At 43.7% G+C, this 23,301-nt stretch overlaps 1 protein-coding gene across 2 annotated transcripts in view; it reads left to right on the plus strand.

Annotated features, from left to right (window-relative positions):
* The window catches only part of LPIN2 (lipin 2), a 153,497-nt gene that overhangs the window by 83,794 nt on the left and 46,402 nt on the right, over positions 1–23,301 (plus strand). For both annotated transcript variants that reach the window (XM_077492525.1, XM_077492524.1), the window contains exons 7-10: positions 2,838–3,159; positions 10,360–10,459; positions 21,890–22,077; positions 22,864–22,957. In XM_077492525.1, coding sequence (XP_077348651.1) covers positions 2,838–3,159; positions 10,360–10,459; positions 21,890–22,077; positions 22,864–22,957 — 704 coding nt within the window. The remainder of the gene's footprint in view (positions 1–2,837; positions 3,160–10,359; positions 10,460–21,889; positions 22,078–22,863; positions 22,958–23,301) is intronic.

A 23,301-nucleotide genomic window follows, 5' to 3' on the forward strand; every position in this document is an offset into this window, starting at 1 on the left:
TCAGGAAGGATGTACTGGCAATAGAGCGAGTACAAAGAAGGGCAACAAAGCTAATAAAGGGTCTGGAGGATATTAGTTATGAGAAAAGATTGTGAACACTGAACTTATTTTCTCTGGAGAAAAGACACTTGAGAGGGGATATGATTTCAATTTACAAATGGTGACCCCACAATAGGGTTAAAACTCTTTCGCGGAAGGGAGTTTAATAAGACACATGGCCACTCATTAAAATTAGAAGAAAAGAGGTTTAACCTTTAAACTATGTAGATGGTTCTATACTGTAAGAGCGGCAAGGATGTGTAATTCCCTTCCACAGGCGGTGGTCTCAGTGGGGGGAATAGATAGTTTCAAGAAACTATTAGCTAAGCACCTGAACAACCACAACATACAGGGATATTCAAGGTAATACTGACATATAATGACACACATAGATTGGACTTGATGAACTTGTGTAATTTTTTTTCAACCTCACCTACTATGTAACACATCATAAAAGCATGTTGACGTTTGTTGAAGCCAAAGCAAGTGTAAATGAGCCCTTAAGCCCTTGTTCACACCAATGCACCTTTGAAATTGCGCTACTTCAGAGTGATTTCAAAGCTGCCCGATTAGTGCGATTCGGATCTTTGATTTCTTTGGGACTTCATTTAACAGAAGTCAATGCATGTTGCAATGAAGTCACAATAAAATAGTGCAGGAATATTTTTCAAAGTGGTGACTTGACACGCAACAATTTGCATGTTTCCATTTTCGGCAATGGGGTGTGACTTGTCTTGCAATTTTGAACTGTCTAATCGCATGATAAATCTCACTGGTGTGAATCGGGGCTAAACAGACACAGCATTAAGAAGTGGTCAGGGTCAGGTTTCTTCCAGCCATTATGACATTCAAAGGAGGATTTTATGGTTCTAACCTTGTAATATATGTGTGTCACGATGCATCTCACTGCATCAGGGTTTACTTCCTCTTTAAAGTGATTATAAAGCTTAAACATTTTTTTTTTTTGCAATCTTTGAATTAAGGTAAACATTTTTTAAGGTATCAGTATCCCCCCGACGCCCTCTTTCTTACCTGAGCCCTCATTGGATCCAGCAATGTGCCTGTCTGCAGAGCTTCTCTCACCTCAATTCTTGATCTCACTGGCTTTGCTAAGGCTGCATAAGCCACTGGCTCCTACTGCTGTCATTTAAAGCCAATGACGAGGGAGTAGGGGGGATGCAGGCAGTAAGGCTCAGAAGCGAGCCTGCATGAGGACCCCTATAGAAAGCGTCTTTTTACTGGGGCACTCACCAGAGAGAAGGAATGTTTTTAGGCTTTATAATCACTTTAAAGAGGAAGTAAACCCTGATGGATTTACTTCCTCTTTGTTTCCCTGCAAAGGTAAAGCATAATGGGCTACTATGCATCGCATAGTAGCCCATTATGTGTCACTAACCTAACACAGGAGCCAGCAATGTCACAGCTGTCCCCTCTTCCACGGAGCATCCATCTTCTTTCCGGGTATCGTGGCTCCGGCACTGTGATTGGCTGGAACCGCAATGACGTCAATCCCACGCATGGGAGCCCTCACTAACGGCATATCGCAGTTAGCAGCGGCATGCTCAGTGCATAAATAAATAAAGTCGCGCTACGGACTACTCACCCTATGTGTGTGAAAAAACAAAACGTGGTAAAAAATTCCTTAAAAAAAAAATCCTTAAAAAAATAATATATATAAGTTTTCGGGGTTAGAGCTGCCTTTACCTGAAACCTCCACCTCCTAGTTTAGGAGGGGGGGGGGTAAAATTTAAGGGATAAGATTAATAGGTTATGGCGCTAAACCCACCATATATATAAGTATATAAGTGTGCTCATTAGTGACCTTTCTCCAAACAGTGATATTATAAGTGCTAATTGAATCCTACAGGGATTAAAGTGCAAATGCGTACTAACTCTGTTTAGTTAAATCGATATAAGTGCCGTATGGTGATAACCTCAAAAAAAAAAAGGAAAGTGTGATCGACATTCAAAACATCATATAAGTGCCATATAACAATAAATCAAACTACAAAAAATTCATACGGAAAATAGTTCATATGGATCATAGTTGATACCGAATCCTTATGTATAAAGGAAAACTTTCAAAGCCACATAAAGTCACTAAACATGTCCCTCAGTAATATCCTGGCTATCCGTGATACAGGATAAAAAGTGATCAGTGCAAATAAGTGCAAAAAAAAAAAAAAGGTGCCAATCTTCAATTCAAGAAGCAGTCACATGAAAAACGCTACAGGTGTCCAATATTGGTATTATAGATGGTAATAATGCCAAATCAAGTGACTGGTACAAATAGTACAAATCTTCAGTGGAGAGAAAACATTCATCCCCGGTGCGCCACTCAGTGCTATGATATGTGAATGCTCTCACCAGAACTTGTGCCCCTGTGGGGCTAGATGGACCTTCACAGTGTGAGCCACTGTGTCGCTGTCTGGCTGCTGCTGGTGCCTGAGGAGAGTTTCACTGTTCCGTTCGTTATTGGATGCACGTAAGGGAAAACACATCCATAGTGGCATGCCCCATAGACAGTGGTGCCCGTCTTTTTTCTAATATCTCCTAGACCGTGTAGGTTTAGGGGATATTTCTTGGACCTACAGGTAAACCTTAATCTAAGCTTACCTGTAGGTCAAAGTGGTCTGTAAGGGGTTACAACCACTTTAAGGCTACTGTGAAATGGAAAGTTGATGTAGTATGAAAGTGGGGAGCTGTATAGGGTGGCTCTGTTAATCTGTTAATTTCATAAGCACCTATTGCTTTGAGAGTAATGCATTGTTTTTCTAACAAAATCTGCATCTTTTAAGGCTTACAAGAAGGAAAGAACAGAGTACTTGCGGAGAGCGACAATTACGCCTTCTAAGAACACGCACTTTAGGGTGATCAGCTCTGAGGCCTTGTTGGGCACAACTGAGGATTCATCCACTGAGGACTCTGTTTGCACAGTCCTTAAACCAGAACCACGTCCTCACTCCATCAGTGTTCAGCTAGATCCAGACCAGTTAACAACGGCTGAAACCACCCCAAGCTCTCCTTGTGAGCCAGAAGATCTCCTCCCCCAGGAGACTGCTGATATTCTGTCAGATATGAAGCCTTCCTTAAAAACAGACTCTCCAAGCAAGAAGAAAGGTACATATTGAACCATAACATATCAGACATTGCTCACTGTTAGTGATGCCTAGGGCTTTTTCTTACCAATACAAGACAAATGTAAGCAATCAAATAGTATAGAATGAATTTTAGGTTAAAGTGGAACTAAAGTCTCCATATTTTCCTGTCCAATGGTTCTGCTCCAGCATCTTCCTCTGAGTGATGGCTGGCAAGGGATGATATCACACTTGCGCATGCACAGGAGACAGTCATCTTGGCAATCTGAGACCAGCCCGGCACTGTAAGCTGAGCTGCACACGTGCAGCTCCGCTTACATTTCCAGAGGAGAAGGCGAGCAGGTAGGTAGGGGCATTTTATTGAGGAAGCGAGAGTGCACGTCTCTCCCGCAATAAAAGCCTGCCTGTTTGCAGTTTTTTTAAGTTCTGCTTAAGTGGATATCCAGGGCTCTTCCTATCATGAGACATGAGAGGATCTTATCTTAAAGTGAACTCCATCATTAAGAACATGGGTGCTGCCATTACTGATCTTTCTGAAAATGCCGGATACCCACTCAGACTAAATGTCAACTGAGTCTTAAAGTGTAAGTAAGCCCCCTCCCATCATTTTTAGCCAAGGAAGCTGCCATCATTGCCTCTATTTAATCTACAACTGCCATGATGCTGCACATGTGACCAGTTATGACACCAGCTATTGGATGGTTTGACAGAGCCCAATCAATGGGAGTGTTACATTTCCGGCCCGTGCCAGAAATGAAACTGTTTTATGGATGGGTCTACTTTTGCTTTAACTATGGTACGTTTTAAAGGGGTAGTAAACCCGCACATTTTTTTTTTTTTTTTTTTTTAAACCTGCAAAGCAAAAGGCATAATGAGCTAGTATGCACCGCATACTAGCTCATTATGAAATACTTACCTTAGAACGAGGCCCCGACATCTGGCCCGATCCACTCCGAGGGAGCTGACATGCTCCCTCGGCGTTTCTTCCGGGTATCGCGGCTCCGGCGCTGTGAGTGGCCGGAGCCGCGATATCGTCACTCCCGCGCATGCGCGCGGGAAATTTCATGCCGGCCGGCCACTGCCGGATTTTCAGGCCGAGAATCCCCTTGTGCGCATGCGCCGCTGGAGTCAGCGGCGCATACCGAGGGGAATATCTCCTAAACCGTACAGGTTTAGGAGATATTTTTTTTACCTACAGGTAAGCCTTATTATAGGCTTTCCTGTAGGTAAAAGTTAAAAAATTGAGTATACAACCACTTTAAGCACAGTCTCAGACAAATATGTTGTATATGAGTGTCAACTACTTATAACTACACTTGTTTTGTGTCAGTGACTCAGACAGTATTAAAATCAAAGCGTTAGTATGACAGCCGTTTTCAAGAGAAAAGTTCAACAATGGCAGCCTCCATTAATCTCTTATGAATGAATCCCTTTAGGACCTGTTCACACCAGGTGCAGTAGCACTCCATTGGTCGACTGTTCCAGCGCAATCCTACTGAAAGACCTGACAAAAATGCCTTACCTCCTACCTTGACAATGTAAAAAAGTATCCCAAACAGATGGGGACAGAAAAAGATGGGGCTTATTGAATACACAGTGTGATTCACTTTATCAAAAAATAGAAATTTTATTGATGTAAGTAATTTGGATATAAACCAAGTATTAGACTAATCCTGGTAAAACTTGCCGACTAGTCCAAATTGGCTAGTCTGTGGCAACCACAGACAAGGGGGGACAGGAAAACGTATAACAAAATACAAACAAAATTGTCTGGACGCAAAGGAAATTGCTGTCAGCTTTACCATTCACATGTGTAGAGTATCCAGCAATTGCCGAGTATGGTAAAGTTGCTAGCACCAATCCCCCTAGGGCAGTGATGGAGAACCTTGGCACCCCAGATGTTTTGGAACTACATTTCCCATGATGCTCAGCTACAAGTGCCTGAGTATCATGGGAAATGTAGTTCTAAAACATCTGAGGTGCCCAGGTTCGCCATCACTGCCCTAGGGGCTCGAGCCAGTGAAGGAGGAGAAGGAACAGGGCAGGAATTGAGTAGTAGAATATTGTTAATAAGACCTACAAATGACCTGCATGGGATTGCACATGTGTATTGTCCATCTAGCACACTGAGCGAATAGAAACTAGTCAGCCAGTACAGTATAAGTTACAGCATAAGTATCACTATAAGTCGAAATGGCTGTGGGCTTCCAAAGGTCCTACCTTGACAGTTCACACCACCGCAACGCAATTAAAGTACAGCATGCAGTACATTTTTTAATGTAACACAGTCCATCTCCTTGCACAGTGCTGCAGCCAATAGAACTTAATGAACTGTCACTGTGTGACATTTCAATGAAGTCTGTTTTAAAAAAAAAAAAAAAGTGTATATTACAATTCACTGTGATTGAACAATCAGCACTGCTGTTATCCAACTGCGCTGCTGTACCTTCATCTTTTTTCGCTGTACAAGTAAACTTATGTGGTTGGTCAGTAGGGGAAAGTTCTAGGTCCACATTATTATTATTATTATTATTATTATTATAATAATACAAGATTTATATAGCGCCAACAGTTTTCACAGCGCTTTACAACATGGGGAAGACAGTATAATTACAATACAATTAAATACAGGAGGGATCAGAGGGCCCTGCTTGTTAGAGCTTACAATCTAGAAAGGAAGGTCAAGTGGAACAAAGTGTAATAGCTGTGGGGTATGATCAGATGGACAAAATTAAAATACAGTTGTTAGGTGTGGGTAGGATAGGCTTCTCTGAAGAGGAGGGTTTTCAGGGATCGTCTAAACACGAATAGAGTAGGAGATAGACCGACAGATTGGGGTAAGGAGTTCCATAGGCTTGCAGAATCTCTGGAAAAGTCCTGGAGCATGGGAGGAGGTGATGAAAGAGCTAGAGAGCAGGAGAAGAATGAAGAGAATGATTAGGTTGGTATTTTGAGACTAGGTCATTGATGTAGCTGGGAACAGAGTTGTGGACAGCTTTGTAGGTTGTTAGTATTTTGAATTTAATTTGTTGGGTGAGCAGAAGCCAGTGGAGGGATTGACAGAGAGGAGTAGCAGAGACAGCAAAAAGGTAGGGTTGGCTCAGTAGGTAGAAAAGCAGTGACGAGTACAGTTGCAAAGACCAAAGGTGTGGAGTTTTTTGAGGAGGAGGGGGTGGTCAACCGTATCAAAGGCAGCAGAGAGTAGGAGTACAGAATAGTGTTCCTTAGTTTTGGCTAGTAGTAGATTGTTTGTTAGTTTTAGGAGGAGAGGTGTTTCTGTGGAGTGTTGAGGACAAAATCCAGACTGGAAGGGATCAAGAAGGCTAATTATCAGCAAGGTGGATGCTCAGTCGGTTGTAGACTAGACATTCAAGGAGTTTGGATAAGAAGGGGAGCAAGGAGATGGGGTGTATAGGTTGTTAAGATTGGATTGGTCTAGTGAGGGCTTTTTAAGTATGGGGCTGACAAGTGCATGTTTTAAAGAGTTGGGGAAGATGCCAGAAGAGAGGGAGAGATTAAAGATATAGGTTAGAGAGTGAATGTAGCATTTATCAGGGAACAGGATCCAGAGGGCGGGTGATAAGATGGCCGTTGGCAAGTAATTTAGCAACCTCGTCTATAGAGGTGGGGTTGAAAGAGGGAAGTAATTATTGTACCTGTGGGCATGAGGGGTAAAATGTGGATGGTATCTGAACAGTAGAGCTCTCCTCACGAATTGTATCAATCTTCTGTTTAAATTAATTGGCGATCTCCTGGGCTGTGAGTGAGTTGGTGGGTGGAGGGCGAAGTAGAGAAGAGTTGACGGGGATGGGATGAGAAGGTGTTAATGAGAGAGATGAAATAGGTCTGCTTGGCAGTGAGGAGGCAGGAATTGTATTTTTGGAGGACAGATTTATACTGGCTAAAAACTTTCTGGAACTTTGTCTTATGCCACAGGCACTCAAGAGCACGGCTGTGTTCTTTTCAGACTTCTAGTGTCATCTGTTTGCTAAGGTTGAAGGGGACGGGAGCCTGATTCTGTGTGTAGTGAGGGGGCCAGTGTGTCCAGTGAGGCTAGAAGTGAAGTGTTGTAATCAAAAGGGGCTAGGTTGGTGCAGGACAGGGGTCTGATTTTGTTATAGAGGTGGTCAGTAGTAGAGTAGATCAGGGTTGAGATGGTGTAGGTTTCTACGGGTAACCATTAGGCGGTTGGAGGGAGAGGAGGTGGAGGAGAGGGAGACACCGAAACTAATAATGTAGTGATCAGAGAGAGGGTAAGAATAGTTTGAGAGGTTGCACGGAGTGCATAGGTGGGAGAAACCAAGGTCAAGGGTACTGCCTTCAGAGTGAGTAGAAAAATGTATCCATTGCTTCAGGTCAAAGGTGGAGGTTAGATCGAGAAGTTTGTAAGTAGGAGTGTTAGTAGGGATGTTGAAGTCCGAGAATGATAGTGGGGATTTCAGAAGAGAGAAAGTAGGGTAGCAGACAGAGAAGTCTTCAAGAAAGGTTGATACTGGTGCAGGGAGGCGGTAGATAACAGCTATCCATCACAAATGCGGTGTGCCTCAATTGAGAGTGACTGAGAGGGAGGTGGGTGAAGTACCTGAAAAGTGCTATATGGGGCTAAAAGGATTCCAACACCCCTTCCTTTGTGTCCACTGGGTCTGGGGGAGTGAGTCCAAAGATCACCGTGGGATAGGGCAGCAGAAGACGCAGTGTCAGATTCATGAAGCCAGTTTTCAGTAATGGCGAGTAGATTAAATGAGTTAGCTATAAAGAGATCATGGATAGAGGTGAGTTTGTTACAGACAGAGCAGGCATTCCAAATGGCGCAAGAGAAAGGGAGTCTGGTCTTGGGAAGAAGAGAAATGGGAACTAGATTTTGTGCATTGCGGGCCGCAGCCAGAGGGTGTAGGGAAATGGGTGCATTTGAATACAGTTAAAAGGAGGCGGCCCATCACCAGAGCTTAGGGGAAGCAGAAGGGTGAGGGAGGTAATGTGGGAGTGCGATTTATATGAAGGGACATGCCTCAGTGTCCTGAAGATTGTTGATGCCTTTTGGATTTACATTTATTTTAGAATAAGGAGTAGGTGAGTGCAGTAATAAGGAGAGGACAGACGTGAGGGTGATATCTATCTATCTATCTATCTAATATGGTGTGGGGTCGAGGAGAGTAGGGATGAGCTCAGGCGTGTTCACATGGACCACTTGCTGAGCCCGCCAGGAAGTCAACGCTGGGCAAATCACAGGCAGTGAGGCATTTCCCGATCTCTGCAACCGAACATCGGGGCAATGTCTCTCTGCCTGTGATTACCGCATCGCCACGCCGACTTCCTGGCAGTTTCAGCACGTGGTCCATGTGAACACGCCTGAGCTCATCCCTAGAGGAGAGGTGTGCAGGAGAGTTAGTTTAAGGATAGAGGACACAGCTGTCAGAAGGAGTAGTAGAGAGTGCATTTTAAAAGGGAGAAGAAGAGCTGAATGATGTAAATAAGGTCACCTGTAGTCTGTGTGGTATTTTTCAAGGTGTTTTCTTGTGTCCCTTCACTTGGCATTCACTAAAGCGCCAGTGCTTCCACTTATAGAAATGCCCCCACTTTGAGAAAGAACCCCATCTGCAAATGTGCCTTTCCCAAGAGATGCTTAGTTATATACTGCTTGGGATAGGAGGGTGTGTGCTTCTAATTGCTAATCGGGGAGTTAATAAAAGATGGCTGGCTATGCAAAGCAAAACAACAAACAGCTAATTATAAGAAAAGGCCATAATTTAGGAAAGGCATAGGGAGGAAAGAAATGGCAAAGCAATGTGGACAGTCTACAGATGGTCAAGCAAAGGAGCATACCAGAGAAACATAGGGGAACCGTTTTCAATGTTGCGATTATGGCTGGAGTGGCAGCTGTAAGCATTAAAGAAGAACTTCACTCTCCCAATCAACAGCGACTATTTAAAATCCTTATGCTGCTAGCATTAGTAAATAGGAAAGTATATTATGGTTATTTTTGTAAACTAATTTTTTTTTACATTTCTTCTAATACTTCCTGGTTTTCAGGCCTAGGCAAATGATGTCATATGTTCCAAGAGTCTTCAGGTGGGGAGGCGGGTGGGAGGGGTTTTCTCAGCTAATCGCACCCTCCTGCCAGCATGTCTGAGCTAAGGGCAGAGGAATTCTAGGAAGTAAATGATACATGAATCATGTGCTCAAGATGGCCACAGCCAGAAATGCTAGGGGGTGTTTTTTCAACATGATTTCCCAGCTAAATAAAGCATAGAGACATGAAAGATGGGCAAGTTTGCTTTGGATTAAAGATTTATTAAAAAAGCATTTTTGGTTTGTGGTGCTCAGATACAATGTAGTTCCACTTCACCTGTAGCCTTTTAAATACAGCAACTAGTCTAATGCAGATCCTCTGTCCTATTCCTCTGTATCTTTAATCCTTCGTTTACAATGTTAAAATGGGATGTATTTACCTTTTAACTTTAGACCTCATGCACACAGAATGGATGTCTTTACATATTACCTTGCACCAAGTTCCTGCATTAAAACCTGTCCATACGATGTCCGCATGTAACTTTTGTGCTTCGTTTACATGCTTCCAGCATAAATGTACGTTATTGGTTTCCACCACTGATTACACATTGCTGATTTGTTGGCCCTAAGCAGTAGGGTCCATGTACACTGGATACGTGAACATTGGCACAGATGTTTACATGCATGCAGTGTAAAAGCCACTCCTATGCAGGACGTCATTCACAGATTTCTCTAGTTTTGGTTTATGCAGATATACGCTGGGGACCTATGTGTGCATAGACCCATAGGATACAATAGTGCTGCCTTCAGATGTGTAGATATTATGGATCTGAATATAGATTATTGCATGCCCATGTGCATAAGCCATAACCATAACTCACTCAGTCAAAGAAAACTGCTGATCTTCTTCTTTTTTCTCTTTTTTTTTTTTCTTTTTTCAGCTTTTGTTACCTTATGTTTGAATGTAGTGAACATGTTATTTGTATAAAACAAATAATAGTGTTTTATTTCTGAACAGGAAAAAAACTATATAATAATAATATATATGTGTGTGTGTGTGTATGTGTGTGTGTGTATATATATATATATAAATTTGTGTGTGTGATCCATTCACTGTGAAGTTGCTTGGCTCAGCTGATTTTTCATCTTGCCGTGATACTGTTGGAATTAAATGAAAGTGTTCTCTTATTCCGTTTTTGTTTTTTCCACAAAGGGGTGCGGAAGAGAAGCCAGCATCAGGGCCCGGGTGATATTTATCTGGATGACTTGAATGTTTTGGAGCCTGAAGTAGCAGCACTTTATTTTCCTAAGAGGTATAGTTATGTTTCTGTACAAAACACATCAATATAAGCCCCATCAAATAAGGATCGGGAGGCAATGTATATGTATACAGGCATGTATGGGAAATATTTGCCAAATTATTCTAAAATATGGTTTGTATTATTTACACTGTAACCTTTTACATGACACATAAGGGTTAGGTGTTTTTCCTGACGCATCATGGCAGCACACACAGTGGGTTGTGACTCCGCCTCCACAAAGTGATAGGACTGGTTAGCTATAAGGTTTGAAGAGGAGTCCACCGTTGCATTCTCCTTTTTTTCCTCACCTGTATGGGACATTACGTTCGAGTTCGGTTAGCAAGGAACCCCTTACCGCACCACCCCAGCTAGGTTCAGCCTCTCCTACTTGGAAGTCCCTGTCCGTACGGTCTCTAAATGAGCCATAACGCAGGGAGCCCCACTCTGGTGGTCTCAGGGGCAAAAAATTACTAAGCAGCAAGCCTTTTTAAGAAAAAACAACAACAACCTTAAAAAGGTTGTAATAACTGCAGCGGTCTCCCCCCTTTTCCTATCTGTTGAGCTCCCCAACATGTCTCCGTTCTCTGCCTACCTTCTGTTTCAGTCCTCAGTTTCCTTCCTTCTTTTTTCCTTTTTTTTTTCCTTCCTTTTCCCACTCTGGGCATGCTGAGCCCTGTAGTCCCACGGCGCTGTGTCCCTTCCATCATGGCGGTTCCGTCTGGATGTTCGGCGCTCAGGAAGTGACACTCTCCCTTGCCCTCTGCGTTTGCCAGCATCCAAGATGGCGCAGGGCGGCGCAGGCAGCCAGTGCGCATGCGCGGCGGTGACGTCATTCCTCCAGCGACGGCGGGCTATTTAAAAAATGTCATTTTCGTTTTGAAGTGCTGCTTGTGCCTTCCACGCCATCTACCAGCCTGATCTCTGCACACAGCCTGCTGCCTTGCAAGACAAGTCCTCCTGAACTCTGGTAAGCTGCTTTTCTTTCATCCTTATGCACTTTGCCATTCATTTATTTGCTGCACCTTCTGCCCATACTCTGCATTGGCTCTTATACTGAAAACCTCTGGTCACAGGTGTACTCTATTCTTCCTCATGGAGACCGCTGCCTTAGTAGACCATCCTAGAACCATAAGGTAAGGGGGCGTATGGATTGGTAAGTAGCGAAGAGGAGAAAAAGAGAGCTCTGCCACTAATACCTTTCATTTTGGTAGCTCTGGCAGGTCTTCGGGGTCATCCCATTCTAAAAGAAAGGAACGTTCCCCCTCAAGACACTCTCACTCTCGGCGAAGTCGGTCAAGGTCTTCCCGTCATCGCAGAGAATCGCCATCCTCACATCGAGAGGAACACCATACCCGTCCTGCGGTTAATACCTGCTGGGTCTGCGGAGCGCAAGCATTACCTAGTAAGCTTGTCTGCCAAGTCTGTCTGGAGGAAGCAACCCGGGACAAGGAAGCGGACGCTAGAGAAGCCTCCAATATTATAAGAGACTCAGTTAAGGAAACGATCCTGCAGGTGACAGCTTATGACCCAATCAGGTCATCTAACTCAGCCTCAACCTCTCATTCTCCTCAGGATCCAGATGACTCCCCAGAGGATGAGGATCCTCTGACTCCTACAGTTTTTGACTTTGCGTTAATAAACCCCTTTGCGAAATCGGTTAAGGAGGCGATCGGTTGGGAGGAAGAGAGAGACGTTCCGCCTAAGTTAAGGAAATGCTTCCCTAACCTAAAAAAAGACCCTGAGGTCTTCCCCTTTATCGAAGAGCTAGAGGAGCTCATAAGAGATGAATGGCAAAAACCAGAAAAGAAATCCGGCTTAAATAACAGATTAGCGAAGCTCTATCCCCTAAAAGAGCCAGCAGTGAATCCTCTTATCTCTGCTCCCGTGGTAGACTCCTCACTGATGCGCTTAGCGCGCCATGTAACCCTACCAATAGAGGACGCCGTAACCTTTAGAGATGTGATGGATCGCAAAATCGATCTCGACCTTAAGAAAGCCTACTCAGCAGCGGGGGGGGCCTGTAGGCCCGCAATCGCCCTAGCAGCGGTCGGTAGAGCCATCACCTCCTGGACATCTGGAGTTGAAAAATTAATCGCAGAAGCGGCGGACCAAGACAAAATTATTTCAGCTCTGCAGGAACTTAGCCTTGCGGGTGATTTCGTAGCGGAGGCGGCGGTGGACGTTATTCGGTCATCAGCAAGAGCAATGCTGGCCTCAGTAACTTCCAGAAGGGCTCTCTGGCTAAAACCTTGGGTTGCTGATGCGACTTCCAAATCCAGCTGGTGTAAGATCCCTTATGATGGCACTAACCTTTTTGGCTCAAAATTAGATTCCGCAATATCAAAGGTCACGGGGGGAAAATCGGGTCTAATACCATCGGACAGAAGATCCAAGCAGCAGAAAAATCCGCCTTTCAGACGTCACCTTCCGGAAAGGTACCGGGACGTAAGGTCCTATAGACCCGGCAAAGAATTCAAACGGAATTGGCGAAGCACACAACCCTCTTTTGTAAGAGTCCAAAAATCGAAGACAACCGCGCCGGGAGACCAACAAAAATCTTTTTGATGCCACGCATGCCCAGCCCGCAATAGTTGGTGCGAGGCTGAGGCTATTTGCCCAAACTTGGGTAGACAAAATAGAAGAACCCTGGGCGATATCCACCATTCAGCAAGGTCACAGGTGGAAATTCAAGCAAAAACCGCCAAAAAAACACTACAAATCTACCAAGCTACCCTTTTCGCGCCTGAAGCGAAAGCTTTTAGTCAGATACATTATGGAGTTGCTCCAGAAGCAAGCAATTATAGAAGTTCCACAGGAGCAGAGAGGAGAGGGGTTCTACTCCCCCCTTTTCTTGGTGTCAAAGAAAACAGGCGACCTGAGGCCCGTGTTGGATTTAAAGAAGTTAAACCAAATGATTCTAGTCGAATCATTCAAGATGGAGAGTCTCCAATCAATATTACTAGCAATAGGGGAGAAAGATTGGATGCTCTCGGTCGATTTATCCGACGCTTATCTACACATTCCAGTGCATCAAACCTTTCAAAAGTATCTACGCTTTGCGATAGGCAAACAACACTTTCAATTCAAAAGCCTCCCATTTGGGATATCAACGGCACCCAGGACCTTCACAAAGGTGTTACTTCCGGTTATAGCACTACTGAGAGAAAGAGGTCTAAGAGTCCTACACTACCTCGACGATATTCTTCTTCTAGCAGACAGCCGAGAAATACTTCTACGACATCGTTCAATTCTGATTTCCACACTCCAGCAATTCGGGTGGATAGTGAATTGGAGGAAGAGCAACCTGGTCCCAGTGCAGAAGATGGTCTTCCTAGGAGCCGAATTGGACACCAGATCCAACACGGTAGGGCTTCCCCAGGAGAAAATTCGTCCTCTTATCCGCAAAGTGAGAAAGCTACTATCAGTAGAACACCTATCTGCAAGAAAATGCTTAAGTATTCTGGGCTCAATGTCATCAACCTTTCTAATGGTTCAGTGGTCTCAATGGAACTCCAGGGTATTTCAGAATTCGTTCCTAAAACAATGGAACGGGGTGTCCATGTCACAACAAATAACAATCACCAGAGCAGTCAAGGAGTCAGTACGTGGGTGGACTCAAACCAACAATCTAACTCGCCGTCGTCCTATCGTTCATCCACTCCCAGAAATAGTAACGTCAGATGCCAGTTACCTTGGCTGGGGTGCGTATCATCTAGATCGGGGAGCACAGGGCCGCTGGCCCTTCTGTCCACAGGGGATAGTCTCGAATGTTCTGGAACTCAGGGCTGCATGGCAAGCACTTCTAACTTTCAGTCCTCTCCTTTCAGGGAAGAATGTCCTCCTGCGTATGGACAACACAGTGGCTGTGAATTATGTCCACAGGCAAGGGGGCACAAGAAGCAAAGTCCTAATGCGGGAAGTACGACCTATAATCGAGTGGGCCCAAGTCTACCTGACGGATCTGAAGGCAGTATACGTACCTGCAATTCACAACCAACTCGCGGACGATCTAAGTCGAATATTTATTTCAAACAACGAGTGGTCTCTCAGTCACAAGGCCTTTACTCTTCTGACACACAAATGGGGTGTTCCCGACATAGATCTGGCAGCGACTCCAGCGAATCGCAAATGCACTCGCTTCTTAGCAAGGACCGCCTATCCAGCAGCAACAGGGATCGACTGTCTCCACCATCCTTGGGAGTTTCGCCTTGGTTACATATTCCCTCCGGTGCCCTTGATAGCCAGGTTTCTGGCCAGACTGAGGACTTCGTCTTCCACGGTAATAGCAGTGTTGCCCTTCTGGCCCCGAAGACCGTGGTTTCCGGCCATCCTGCAATTGAGCACAGAAGAGCCTCTCCCACTTCCACTGTTCCCAGACTTGCTCTCACAGGGGAAATTTCTACACCCGTCACCAGAACGACTACACCTGACGGCTTGGAAACTGAAAGGGAAAGGTTACTAGATCAGGGTTGTTCATTAAGAGTAATATCCACCTTACAACAAGCAAGGAAGAAGTCGACAAACGACATATATAATAAGATTTGGAAAAGATTTTCTGCAATAGCCCAGCTACAGTCCTGGAATCCCCTTTCTCCTTCAGTCTCTCAGGTGTTAGAATTCCTACAACTAGGCCTAGAGAAAGGCTTAAGATCAAGCACTTTAAAAGTTCATGTCTCTGCCATATCCGCAATGACAGGAATCAAGTGGGCCTTAAATCCCCTCATCATCCAATTTCAGAAAGCATGCCTAAAAATAAGGCCTCCTAGAAAACCAATTTTTCCGACCTGGGACCTATCGATTGTCCTGGAAGCTTTAACCAAAGAACCTTTCTCGACGGGGGGATCAATATCCCTATGGGACTTGACACTAAAGCTATCGTTTCTAGTTGCAATCACATCGGCCAAGAGGGTCTCTGAGCTGCAAGCTCTACTAATCAAAGAACCACACCTAGTTTTCTTCCCAGACAGGGTCGTACTCAGACCTTCGGAACGGTTTGTGCCAAAGGTAGCTTCTAGCTTCCACTTTAATCCAGAGATCAATCTTCCCGTATTTCTCAACACAGATGGAAATCCACACCCTCTGGACGTGAAGTCTGCAATATCCGCCTACCTGGAGGCTACCGCTCCATTCAGGAAGTCAGAAAACCTCCTAGTCATTCCGCATGGCGCCAAAAAAGGTCAAGCGGCTTCCTCAAGAACAATATCCTCATGGTTGATTAAAGCCATCAAAAAAGCATATCTAGTTCAACATCTTCCAATACCGGAAAGCCTGAAAGCGCATTCGACGAGAGCGATGGCGACCTCATGGGCAGCATACAGCAGAGTATCACCAGAGACTATTTGCAAGGCAGCAACTTGGTCATCAAAAACCACATTCATGTCTCACTATAGAATAGATCCGGCTCAATTAACCACGGTTGAGTTCGGGAGATCAATTATTCAATCAAACTCATCTATATCCTGTACTTGAGTAAATAAAGAAAACTTCTAAAACGCACCCTCCCATGTAGCGAGTTATTTCCCACTGTGTGTGCTGCCATGATGCGTCAGGAAAACGGAAAATTGTATACTCACCTTTCCGTAATTTTCCTTTCCTGACGCATCCCATGGCAGCACACAGGATCCCACCCCTCTAAGGTGATAGTTACTGAGAATGCAACGGTGGACTCCTCTTCAAACCTTATAGCTAACCAGTCCTATCAGGTTGTGGAGGCGGAGTCACAACCCACTGTGTGTGCTGCCATGGGATGCGTCAGGAAAGGAAAATTACGGAAAGGTGAGTATACAATTTTCCGTTTTTTGGTTTTTAATTTAGCATAATATGTGCCAATTTATCACCCCTTTGCATGCTGCTTTATAAATGAGTGCAAGTGTCAAGTATTAATGCCGTCCTGGTTTACATCATTTCTACATGCATGCCAACAGAAATAGTTTCCCAGCCATTTAGTAACAGAACAAACTTATTAGTATATAACTTGCTGTCAAAACAAAGATGCATGAAAGACAAATGGGTTCTCACACTTTTACAAAATAGTCTGTAGGATGATGTAATTTTACACACAGATTCAAATAATGTATACACTGATCAGCCATAACTTTATGACCACCCACCTAATATTGAGTAGGTCCCCCTTTTGCTGACAAATATAGCCCTGTTCTGCCGAGGCATGGATGCCACTAGACCTCTGAAAATATAGTGTGATATCTGGTACTAGGCCATCGGTAGTAGATCCTTTATGTCCTATAAGTTAAAGGTTGGGGCCCCCATGGATTGGACTTTGTTTTTCCAGCACATCCCACAGATGCTCGATCGGGTTGAGATCTGGAGAAGTCCTTATGTCAAACTCATTATGTTCCTCAAGCCATTCTTGAACCATTTTTGCAATGTGACAAGGCGCATTATCCTCCACATTGCCTTTGTTAGTTTGCCTTCTTCCCATACTGCATCCTGGTGCCATCTCTTCCGCATGTAAGAGACACATACGCACACGGCAAACCACATGATGTAAAAACATTTTTTTTAAAAAGTGATTCATCAGCCCAGACCACCTTCTTCTATTGCTCTGTGGTCCAGTTTTGATGCCCACATGCTCTTTGCAAGTGCTTTTGGCTGTGCACACAGGTCAGCATTGGCACCCTGACCAGTCTGCGGCTATGCAGCCCCATACACAACAAACTGTAATGCCCATATTTCAACTTTCAAAACATCAACTTCAGGGACAACATGTTTACTTGAGCCTAATGTATCCCACCGACTTTTAGATGCCATTATAAGGAAATAATCAACGTATTCACCTAAATAGTCATTGGTCATAAAGTTATGACTGATCGGTATATATGCATAATATTTTAGAGACAAAGATAATATGTATGTACTAGGGTTGCACTGATACAGATACTAGTATCAGTATTGGTGCCGATACCGAGCATTTGCATGAGTACTCGTGCAAAAGGTCCAATGTTTGACCCGATACCTGGGCAGTCAGGGCTGATTGATGCGGTGGCGGAGGGAGCTACAAGCACTGATCTCCCTGTATAGATCTCAATAAAGCACCTGACATGGATGTATGTGTTGAAAAAATTTCATGTCCTCTCTGCTTTGCCAATATAACTGAAAGACCCCACCTTTATGCATGCGTTCACTTTTTTTTTTTTCGCGTTTTGCATCAGAATGCATCAATATGCCTCAAAACATTGTTTTTTTCCCTCAAACATGAGGCCCGAGAAAGTTGGTGCCTGTGCCATCTGCTACGAGGGGGTCATAAACTATACGTCATTTAACTACTTCAATACCAGGCACTTATACACCTTCCTGCCCAAGACAAGTTTCAGCTTTCAGCGCTGTAGCAATTTGAATGACAATTGCGCGGTCATACAACACTGTACCCAAACAAATTTTTTTATAATTTTGTTTCCACAAATAGAGAATTCTTTTGGTGGTATTTGATCACCTGTGCGATTTTTTTTTTTTTTTTTTTTTTTTTTTTAATAAAAAAAACAAGTTTTTCTTCCGGTTAACATTTTTTAATTTTTTTTTTCGAAATAAGTATGTTTTTTTTCTTCAATGACGGGCACTGATGGACACCAATGAGGTGGCACTGATAGGTGGCACTAGTAGGTGCCACTGATGGGCACGGATAGGTGGCATGGATGGGCACTGATCGGTGGAACTCATGGACACTGGGTGACACTGATGGGTGGCATTGCTGGGCATCACTGATGTAATTTGTTACATAATGGTGCCAGTCAGTGCCTATTTGTGGGCACTGATTGGCACAGATTGGGCATTCATTTGCACATGTGGATGGCCATGGGACACATAGCTGGCCATCCACATGTTGCCCTATTCCCTGGTGGTCCTGGCGGCTTCCCTGGTTGTCCACTGGGCATTCGAGGGGGGGGGGGGGGGTGCTGCGCTGATAAACATGTGGTAAAGAGCCTCAGTCAGGATAACTCAACCACCGCGGCCGTCATTTTGCTATAGGCTGGGCGGGAAGTGGTTGTACACCCTGTACAACCACTTTTACCTACAGGTAAGCCTATATTAAGGCTTACCTGTAGGTGTTGGAAATATCTCCTAAACCGTGGAGGATATTTACGAAAAAGGTGAGCGCCGATGTCATGCGCACTTGAAAGGGCACATCGTGCCGTTTATAATAGGGGTCATGCCATGACTGGCGGCTCCCGTGCGCATGCGTCATGTGATTCCATATAGAAAATAGGAGGGAATTAAAGAGGATTCCCAAAAGCAAATCTTCAGAGAGGAACAGCCAATTTTTGCAAAAATGTAAATTATTTTATTGTACAAATTCACTTAACGCTAATCAAAAATAGAAAATACCACCAACAATTCATTAAAATTAGACAGCGTTGTCTACAGACCAAGATGGCCACCACAGGCATACGTACACCCCCAAGAGTAACTTTGATAGTTGATAAACATCATAAATTTTTCCTGGAAAGGTCTAAGTAATGATCTTCCTAGAAACAATATATTAATATTGGATGAAAGTCAAACAGGAACAAAAATCCTTCCATGAGTTTGTATCCCCACAATATTGAATAATTGTGTGACTGCAATAGGCAACTGTGACTGCAATCACGCGACTCCAGCAAGTCACAGAGCCAGAGTTAACGACCGCGGAAGGAAGAGGGGCAAAGATTGATGCTCCCTGCTCATGGGGACCACGGCAACAGCGCGGGCTTTGGTGTCAGGTAAGTGACACATAATGTGCTACGATGCAATGCATCATAGCCCATTATGCTTTACCTTTGCAGGGAAATAAAGAGGAAGTAAAACCCACCAGGGTCCACTTCCTCTTAAAAGTGGAAATTCACCACCACAACCTGCAAAGTAAATGGCAAGCTTTTGAATGTTCATAAAGATGTAAAGAAATAAGCCACATTTGCAAATAGCAGATTTAGGTGCTTATCTCTTAAGCCTAGTACACACGGGCCAAATATCGGCCCAACAGACACCGGCCTACATTTTGCCCATGTTTTCATCAGCCTCTCCAACAGGAAAACCAATCAGCGCTGGCAGCTAATGCCTGCAAACACTTAACGGTGTGTTCTGGTTGGGGGATGCAGTCCCAGGGTCGGAACACAGTAGCTTAGCGGGAAGATTGCTGTACTAACATTGCATAGTTGGTACATCAAGCTCCTCAAGCTATAGCTATTCACTGCTGAAATCCTAAGAAAATGAATAAGGTTTTGTGCTGCATAGAACCCAACTGTCATTTAACGGGGCACATAAGAGGGCCAGGAGAGTGGTAGGGAAAACCAAGTGAAGTGGATGCAGCTTCTCTCAGATAAGATCTTGAGATTCTAATGCACATTTAAAAAACAAAAACAAGAGGGCACCTCCATCTAGGTGTAGCGATTTAATAAAAAAATATAAAAGATAATAATAATACACTCACTAGTTAAAAGTACTTCCATCAAGAACTCTGCTTCATCTAGCCACATGCCTGTAAAGCCCTACAGCAGGGATATGCAATTAGCGGACCTCCAGCTGTTGCAGAACTACAAGTCCCATGAGGCATAGCAAGACTCTGACAGCCACAAACATGACATCCAGAGGCATGATGGGACTTGTAGTTTTGCAACAGCTGGAGGTCTCTGCACAGCCTCATGGTGATCCTATGGAGGTCTATATGGGTTTATGACCAGCCTTGATTCACTTTTAACTAGTAAGTGCATTTTTATTGTCACTTATACTTTTTTTTTTAATAAATTGCTAGACTGTTCAAATCCCCTGTGATTGAGTGGAAAGGACGATCACAGGCAGGTGGGTCAGTGATGTCAAAGTTTTCCTCTGTAAACCATGTCCATCTGTTAAACATGAAATACGTTGCTCTGTCCATGAGTGCAAATTTATTCTTGCAGCAGGCTTCTGCAAGGTCCATTCAACCAGGAGTTGCATCAGCACATTTTGGACACATGTACTTTTCTGAGATTGCTGGGAACATGGTAAACATGCTTGCTGTATGCCCTTACCTGCCAGTCAAAGATGTAGATGGGAAGAGGGGAGTGAGTGATACCATGGGGAGGTTTGTTGTCGCTGAAAAAACACTGTGGCTTCACAGGCTGATATTGGACGAGCTACAGCGCAGATGAAATTGTAACTTAGAATTGTTCATTTAGACAGTTACAAGGTTTTACTTTGTCATTTAAAGTGGTTGTAAACCCTGTTGCACCACTTTTACCTACAGGTAAGCCTTATTATATTGTGAATATCTCCTAAACTTGCACAGTTTAGGAGATATTCACTGTATCCGCATGTGCTGACGGCATCAGCACATGTGCACTGAAGAAACAGCCCTCTTGGGCTGTTTCTTCAGAAGCTGCGCCATGCCCGGCAGCTTGCGATGAAATAACGTCATCGTGGCTCTGGCCAGTCACAGTGCCAGAGCCCACGAACCCGGAAATAACTCCGGGAGACATGTTGCCGGTCACAGCGGTGTGCGGGGACCACTGCAACAGCTTCAATCTAAACTAAGTATTTCATAATGAGCTAGTATGTGATGCATACTAGCTAATTATGCCTTTTGTCTTGCAGGTTTTTTTTATTTATTTATTCATTTGGAGTTTACAACCACTTTAAAGCTCATTTAACAATTCCAAGGTGAATTTCCACTTTTAAGAGCACTTATCCTTTTAGAGGCTTGTAGTGACACCAGCATTGGTGCATTTAATGTTCCAATCTTCAACAATGACTGCAATATTTTAAAGCAGTTGTAAACCGCTGACAAAAAAAAACACTTGTACGATAACAGCATAATGTGCTAAGATGCGGCGTTGTGAGTGGGCAAGCCACGATGACATGGTTATAGTTACATAGTTAGTAAGGTTGAATAAAGACACCAGTCCATCCAGTTCAACCTGAGTGAGTGTCTACAATTGTCCCTGTACATTGCACACTCACATCGGTCCCTACCCTCAAGGAGTCCACAATTCAAGGTCCCCATTCATATACTAGGGCCAATTTTGGACAGAAGCCAATTAACCTACCTGCATGTCTTTGGAGTGTGGGAGGAAACCGGAGGAAACCCACCCAGGCACAGGGAGAACAAGCAAACTCCAGGCAGGTAGTGTCGTGGTTGGAATTCGAACCAGCGACCCTTTTTACTGCTAAGCAAGAGTGCTACCCACTACACCACTGTGCTGACTTCAGCGTATGCAGGCAGGAGCCACCGTTTCCGGCACAGGCTCTGAAGGTCCGGCTTATGGAGCTGCATGTGCTGATGATGTCATCTTCTGCATGCAGTCTGAATATTTCCTAGACCGTGCAAGTTTAGGAAATATTTGCAATACATACAGGTAAGCCGCCTTATAGTATTAGAATGATATAACAACAACAGTGGTTTACAGCCACTTTAATTCAAGTTTACATTGATGATGCTTTTTGTATTAACACTGAGATAATCTACTTGTATTGCAGCGAATCAGATCCAGGTTCCAGGCAGTGGATGGAATCGGACATGCTCTCAGGCTCCCAGTCCCCCCAGTCTGTGGGTAGCGCTGCTGCGGATAGTGGTACAGAATGCCTCTCTGATTCAGCAATGGACTTGCCAGATGTAACGCTCTCTCTTTGTGGAGGCCTAAGTGAGAATGGAGAGATATCTAAAGGTGAATTGTACTGGCACTTTTCCCCTACAGCAGCCCCAGGACAGGCGTTTATTCATTAGCATTTTTAGAGTGGCAGATAAACTTGTCTTTCATTTGCTTCCTGTAAGCCATTTTCCTGTATGCAATGTTACTGATTAGCAGACATCTGGTGCCCGTTAGTGGAACAGACCCCTCACAGGGACTAGATGACATCATAGAATTTCACTGAAAGTATGCTGTTTGCAGCAGCTTAGCTAATCTGAAACGTAGAAATTCTATAATAAGCAGTCTCCAACTGTGCAAAGATTTAGGCCTCAGCCCATCATTTATACTCTCCGTGCCGCACAGGGGTTGTGTCTCAAAGTGTTGGTTTTACTGCTCCAAATCTATAGCAGTTTTCCCTTAACGTTATATGTTGCATGTTTGACTTAAAAAGAAAAAAAAAAGCAATCCAAGAAATAGTAAACGCAGTAACTCATGGCAATCGGGTTATGGATACCTGTAGAAAACGCTGTTAAAAAAAAAAATCCTGATTGGCTTCCATAGATTATTGCTTTTCTGTTTTTATTTATTTTTTGTTCTTTGTGCCTTCCCTTCTTTTGATACCCATACAATAAACTGAAGGTATTGTTATTATAAGGAGAAGCAGTGAGGGACAATCTTCCTAGATGAATATAAAAATATGACAACGCTATCCCACTCTATCCAAATTTTTTTTTTAAATGGTTAGAGTTGGGCTTTAAATATGATGTTTCTTAGTCCTTTTTTTATAGAAATGTAAATCTTCTTTTTTTTTTTTTTTTCTAGAGAAATTCAAAGAACACATCATCACATATCAACAGTTTGCAGAAAACCCGGGGATAATTGACAATCCTAATCTAGTTGTGAGGATCTATAACAGGTATTGCACAGTAAACCACCATAGCCCCGGCTGTTCTTGTCTGCCTCCTGTTTGTGATTGCTTGTTTTAGTTGATTATTAAGCACTTCAGCCCCAGAAGGCTTTACCCCCTTAATGACCAGGCCATTTTTTGCGATACAGCACTGCGTTACTTTAACTGCCATTGCGCGGTCGTGCACTGTACCCACTTTCTTTTGGTGGTATTTGATCGCCTCTGCGTTTTTTTTTATTTTTTGCGCTATAAACAAAGAAGAGCAACAATTTTTTATTTTGTTTTTTAAAACAATATATTTTACTTTCTGCTATAAAACATATCCAATAAATATATGTAAAAAATTGAATTTC

Source organism: Lithobates pipiens, unplaced genomic scaffold (genome assembly GCF_037356315.1).
Source record: "Lithobates pipiens isolate NorthernLeopardFrog02 unplaced genomic scaffold, aLitPip1_a1.2 Scaffold_19, whole genome shotgun sequence".
Taxonomy (NCBI): Eukaryota; Metazoa; Chordata; class Amphibia; order Anura; family Ranidae; genus Lithobates; species Lithobates pipiens.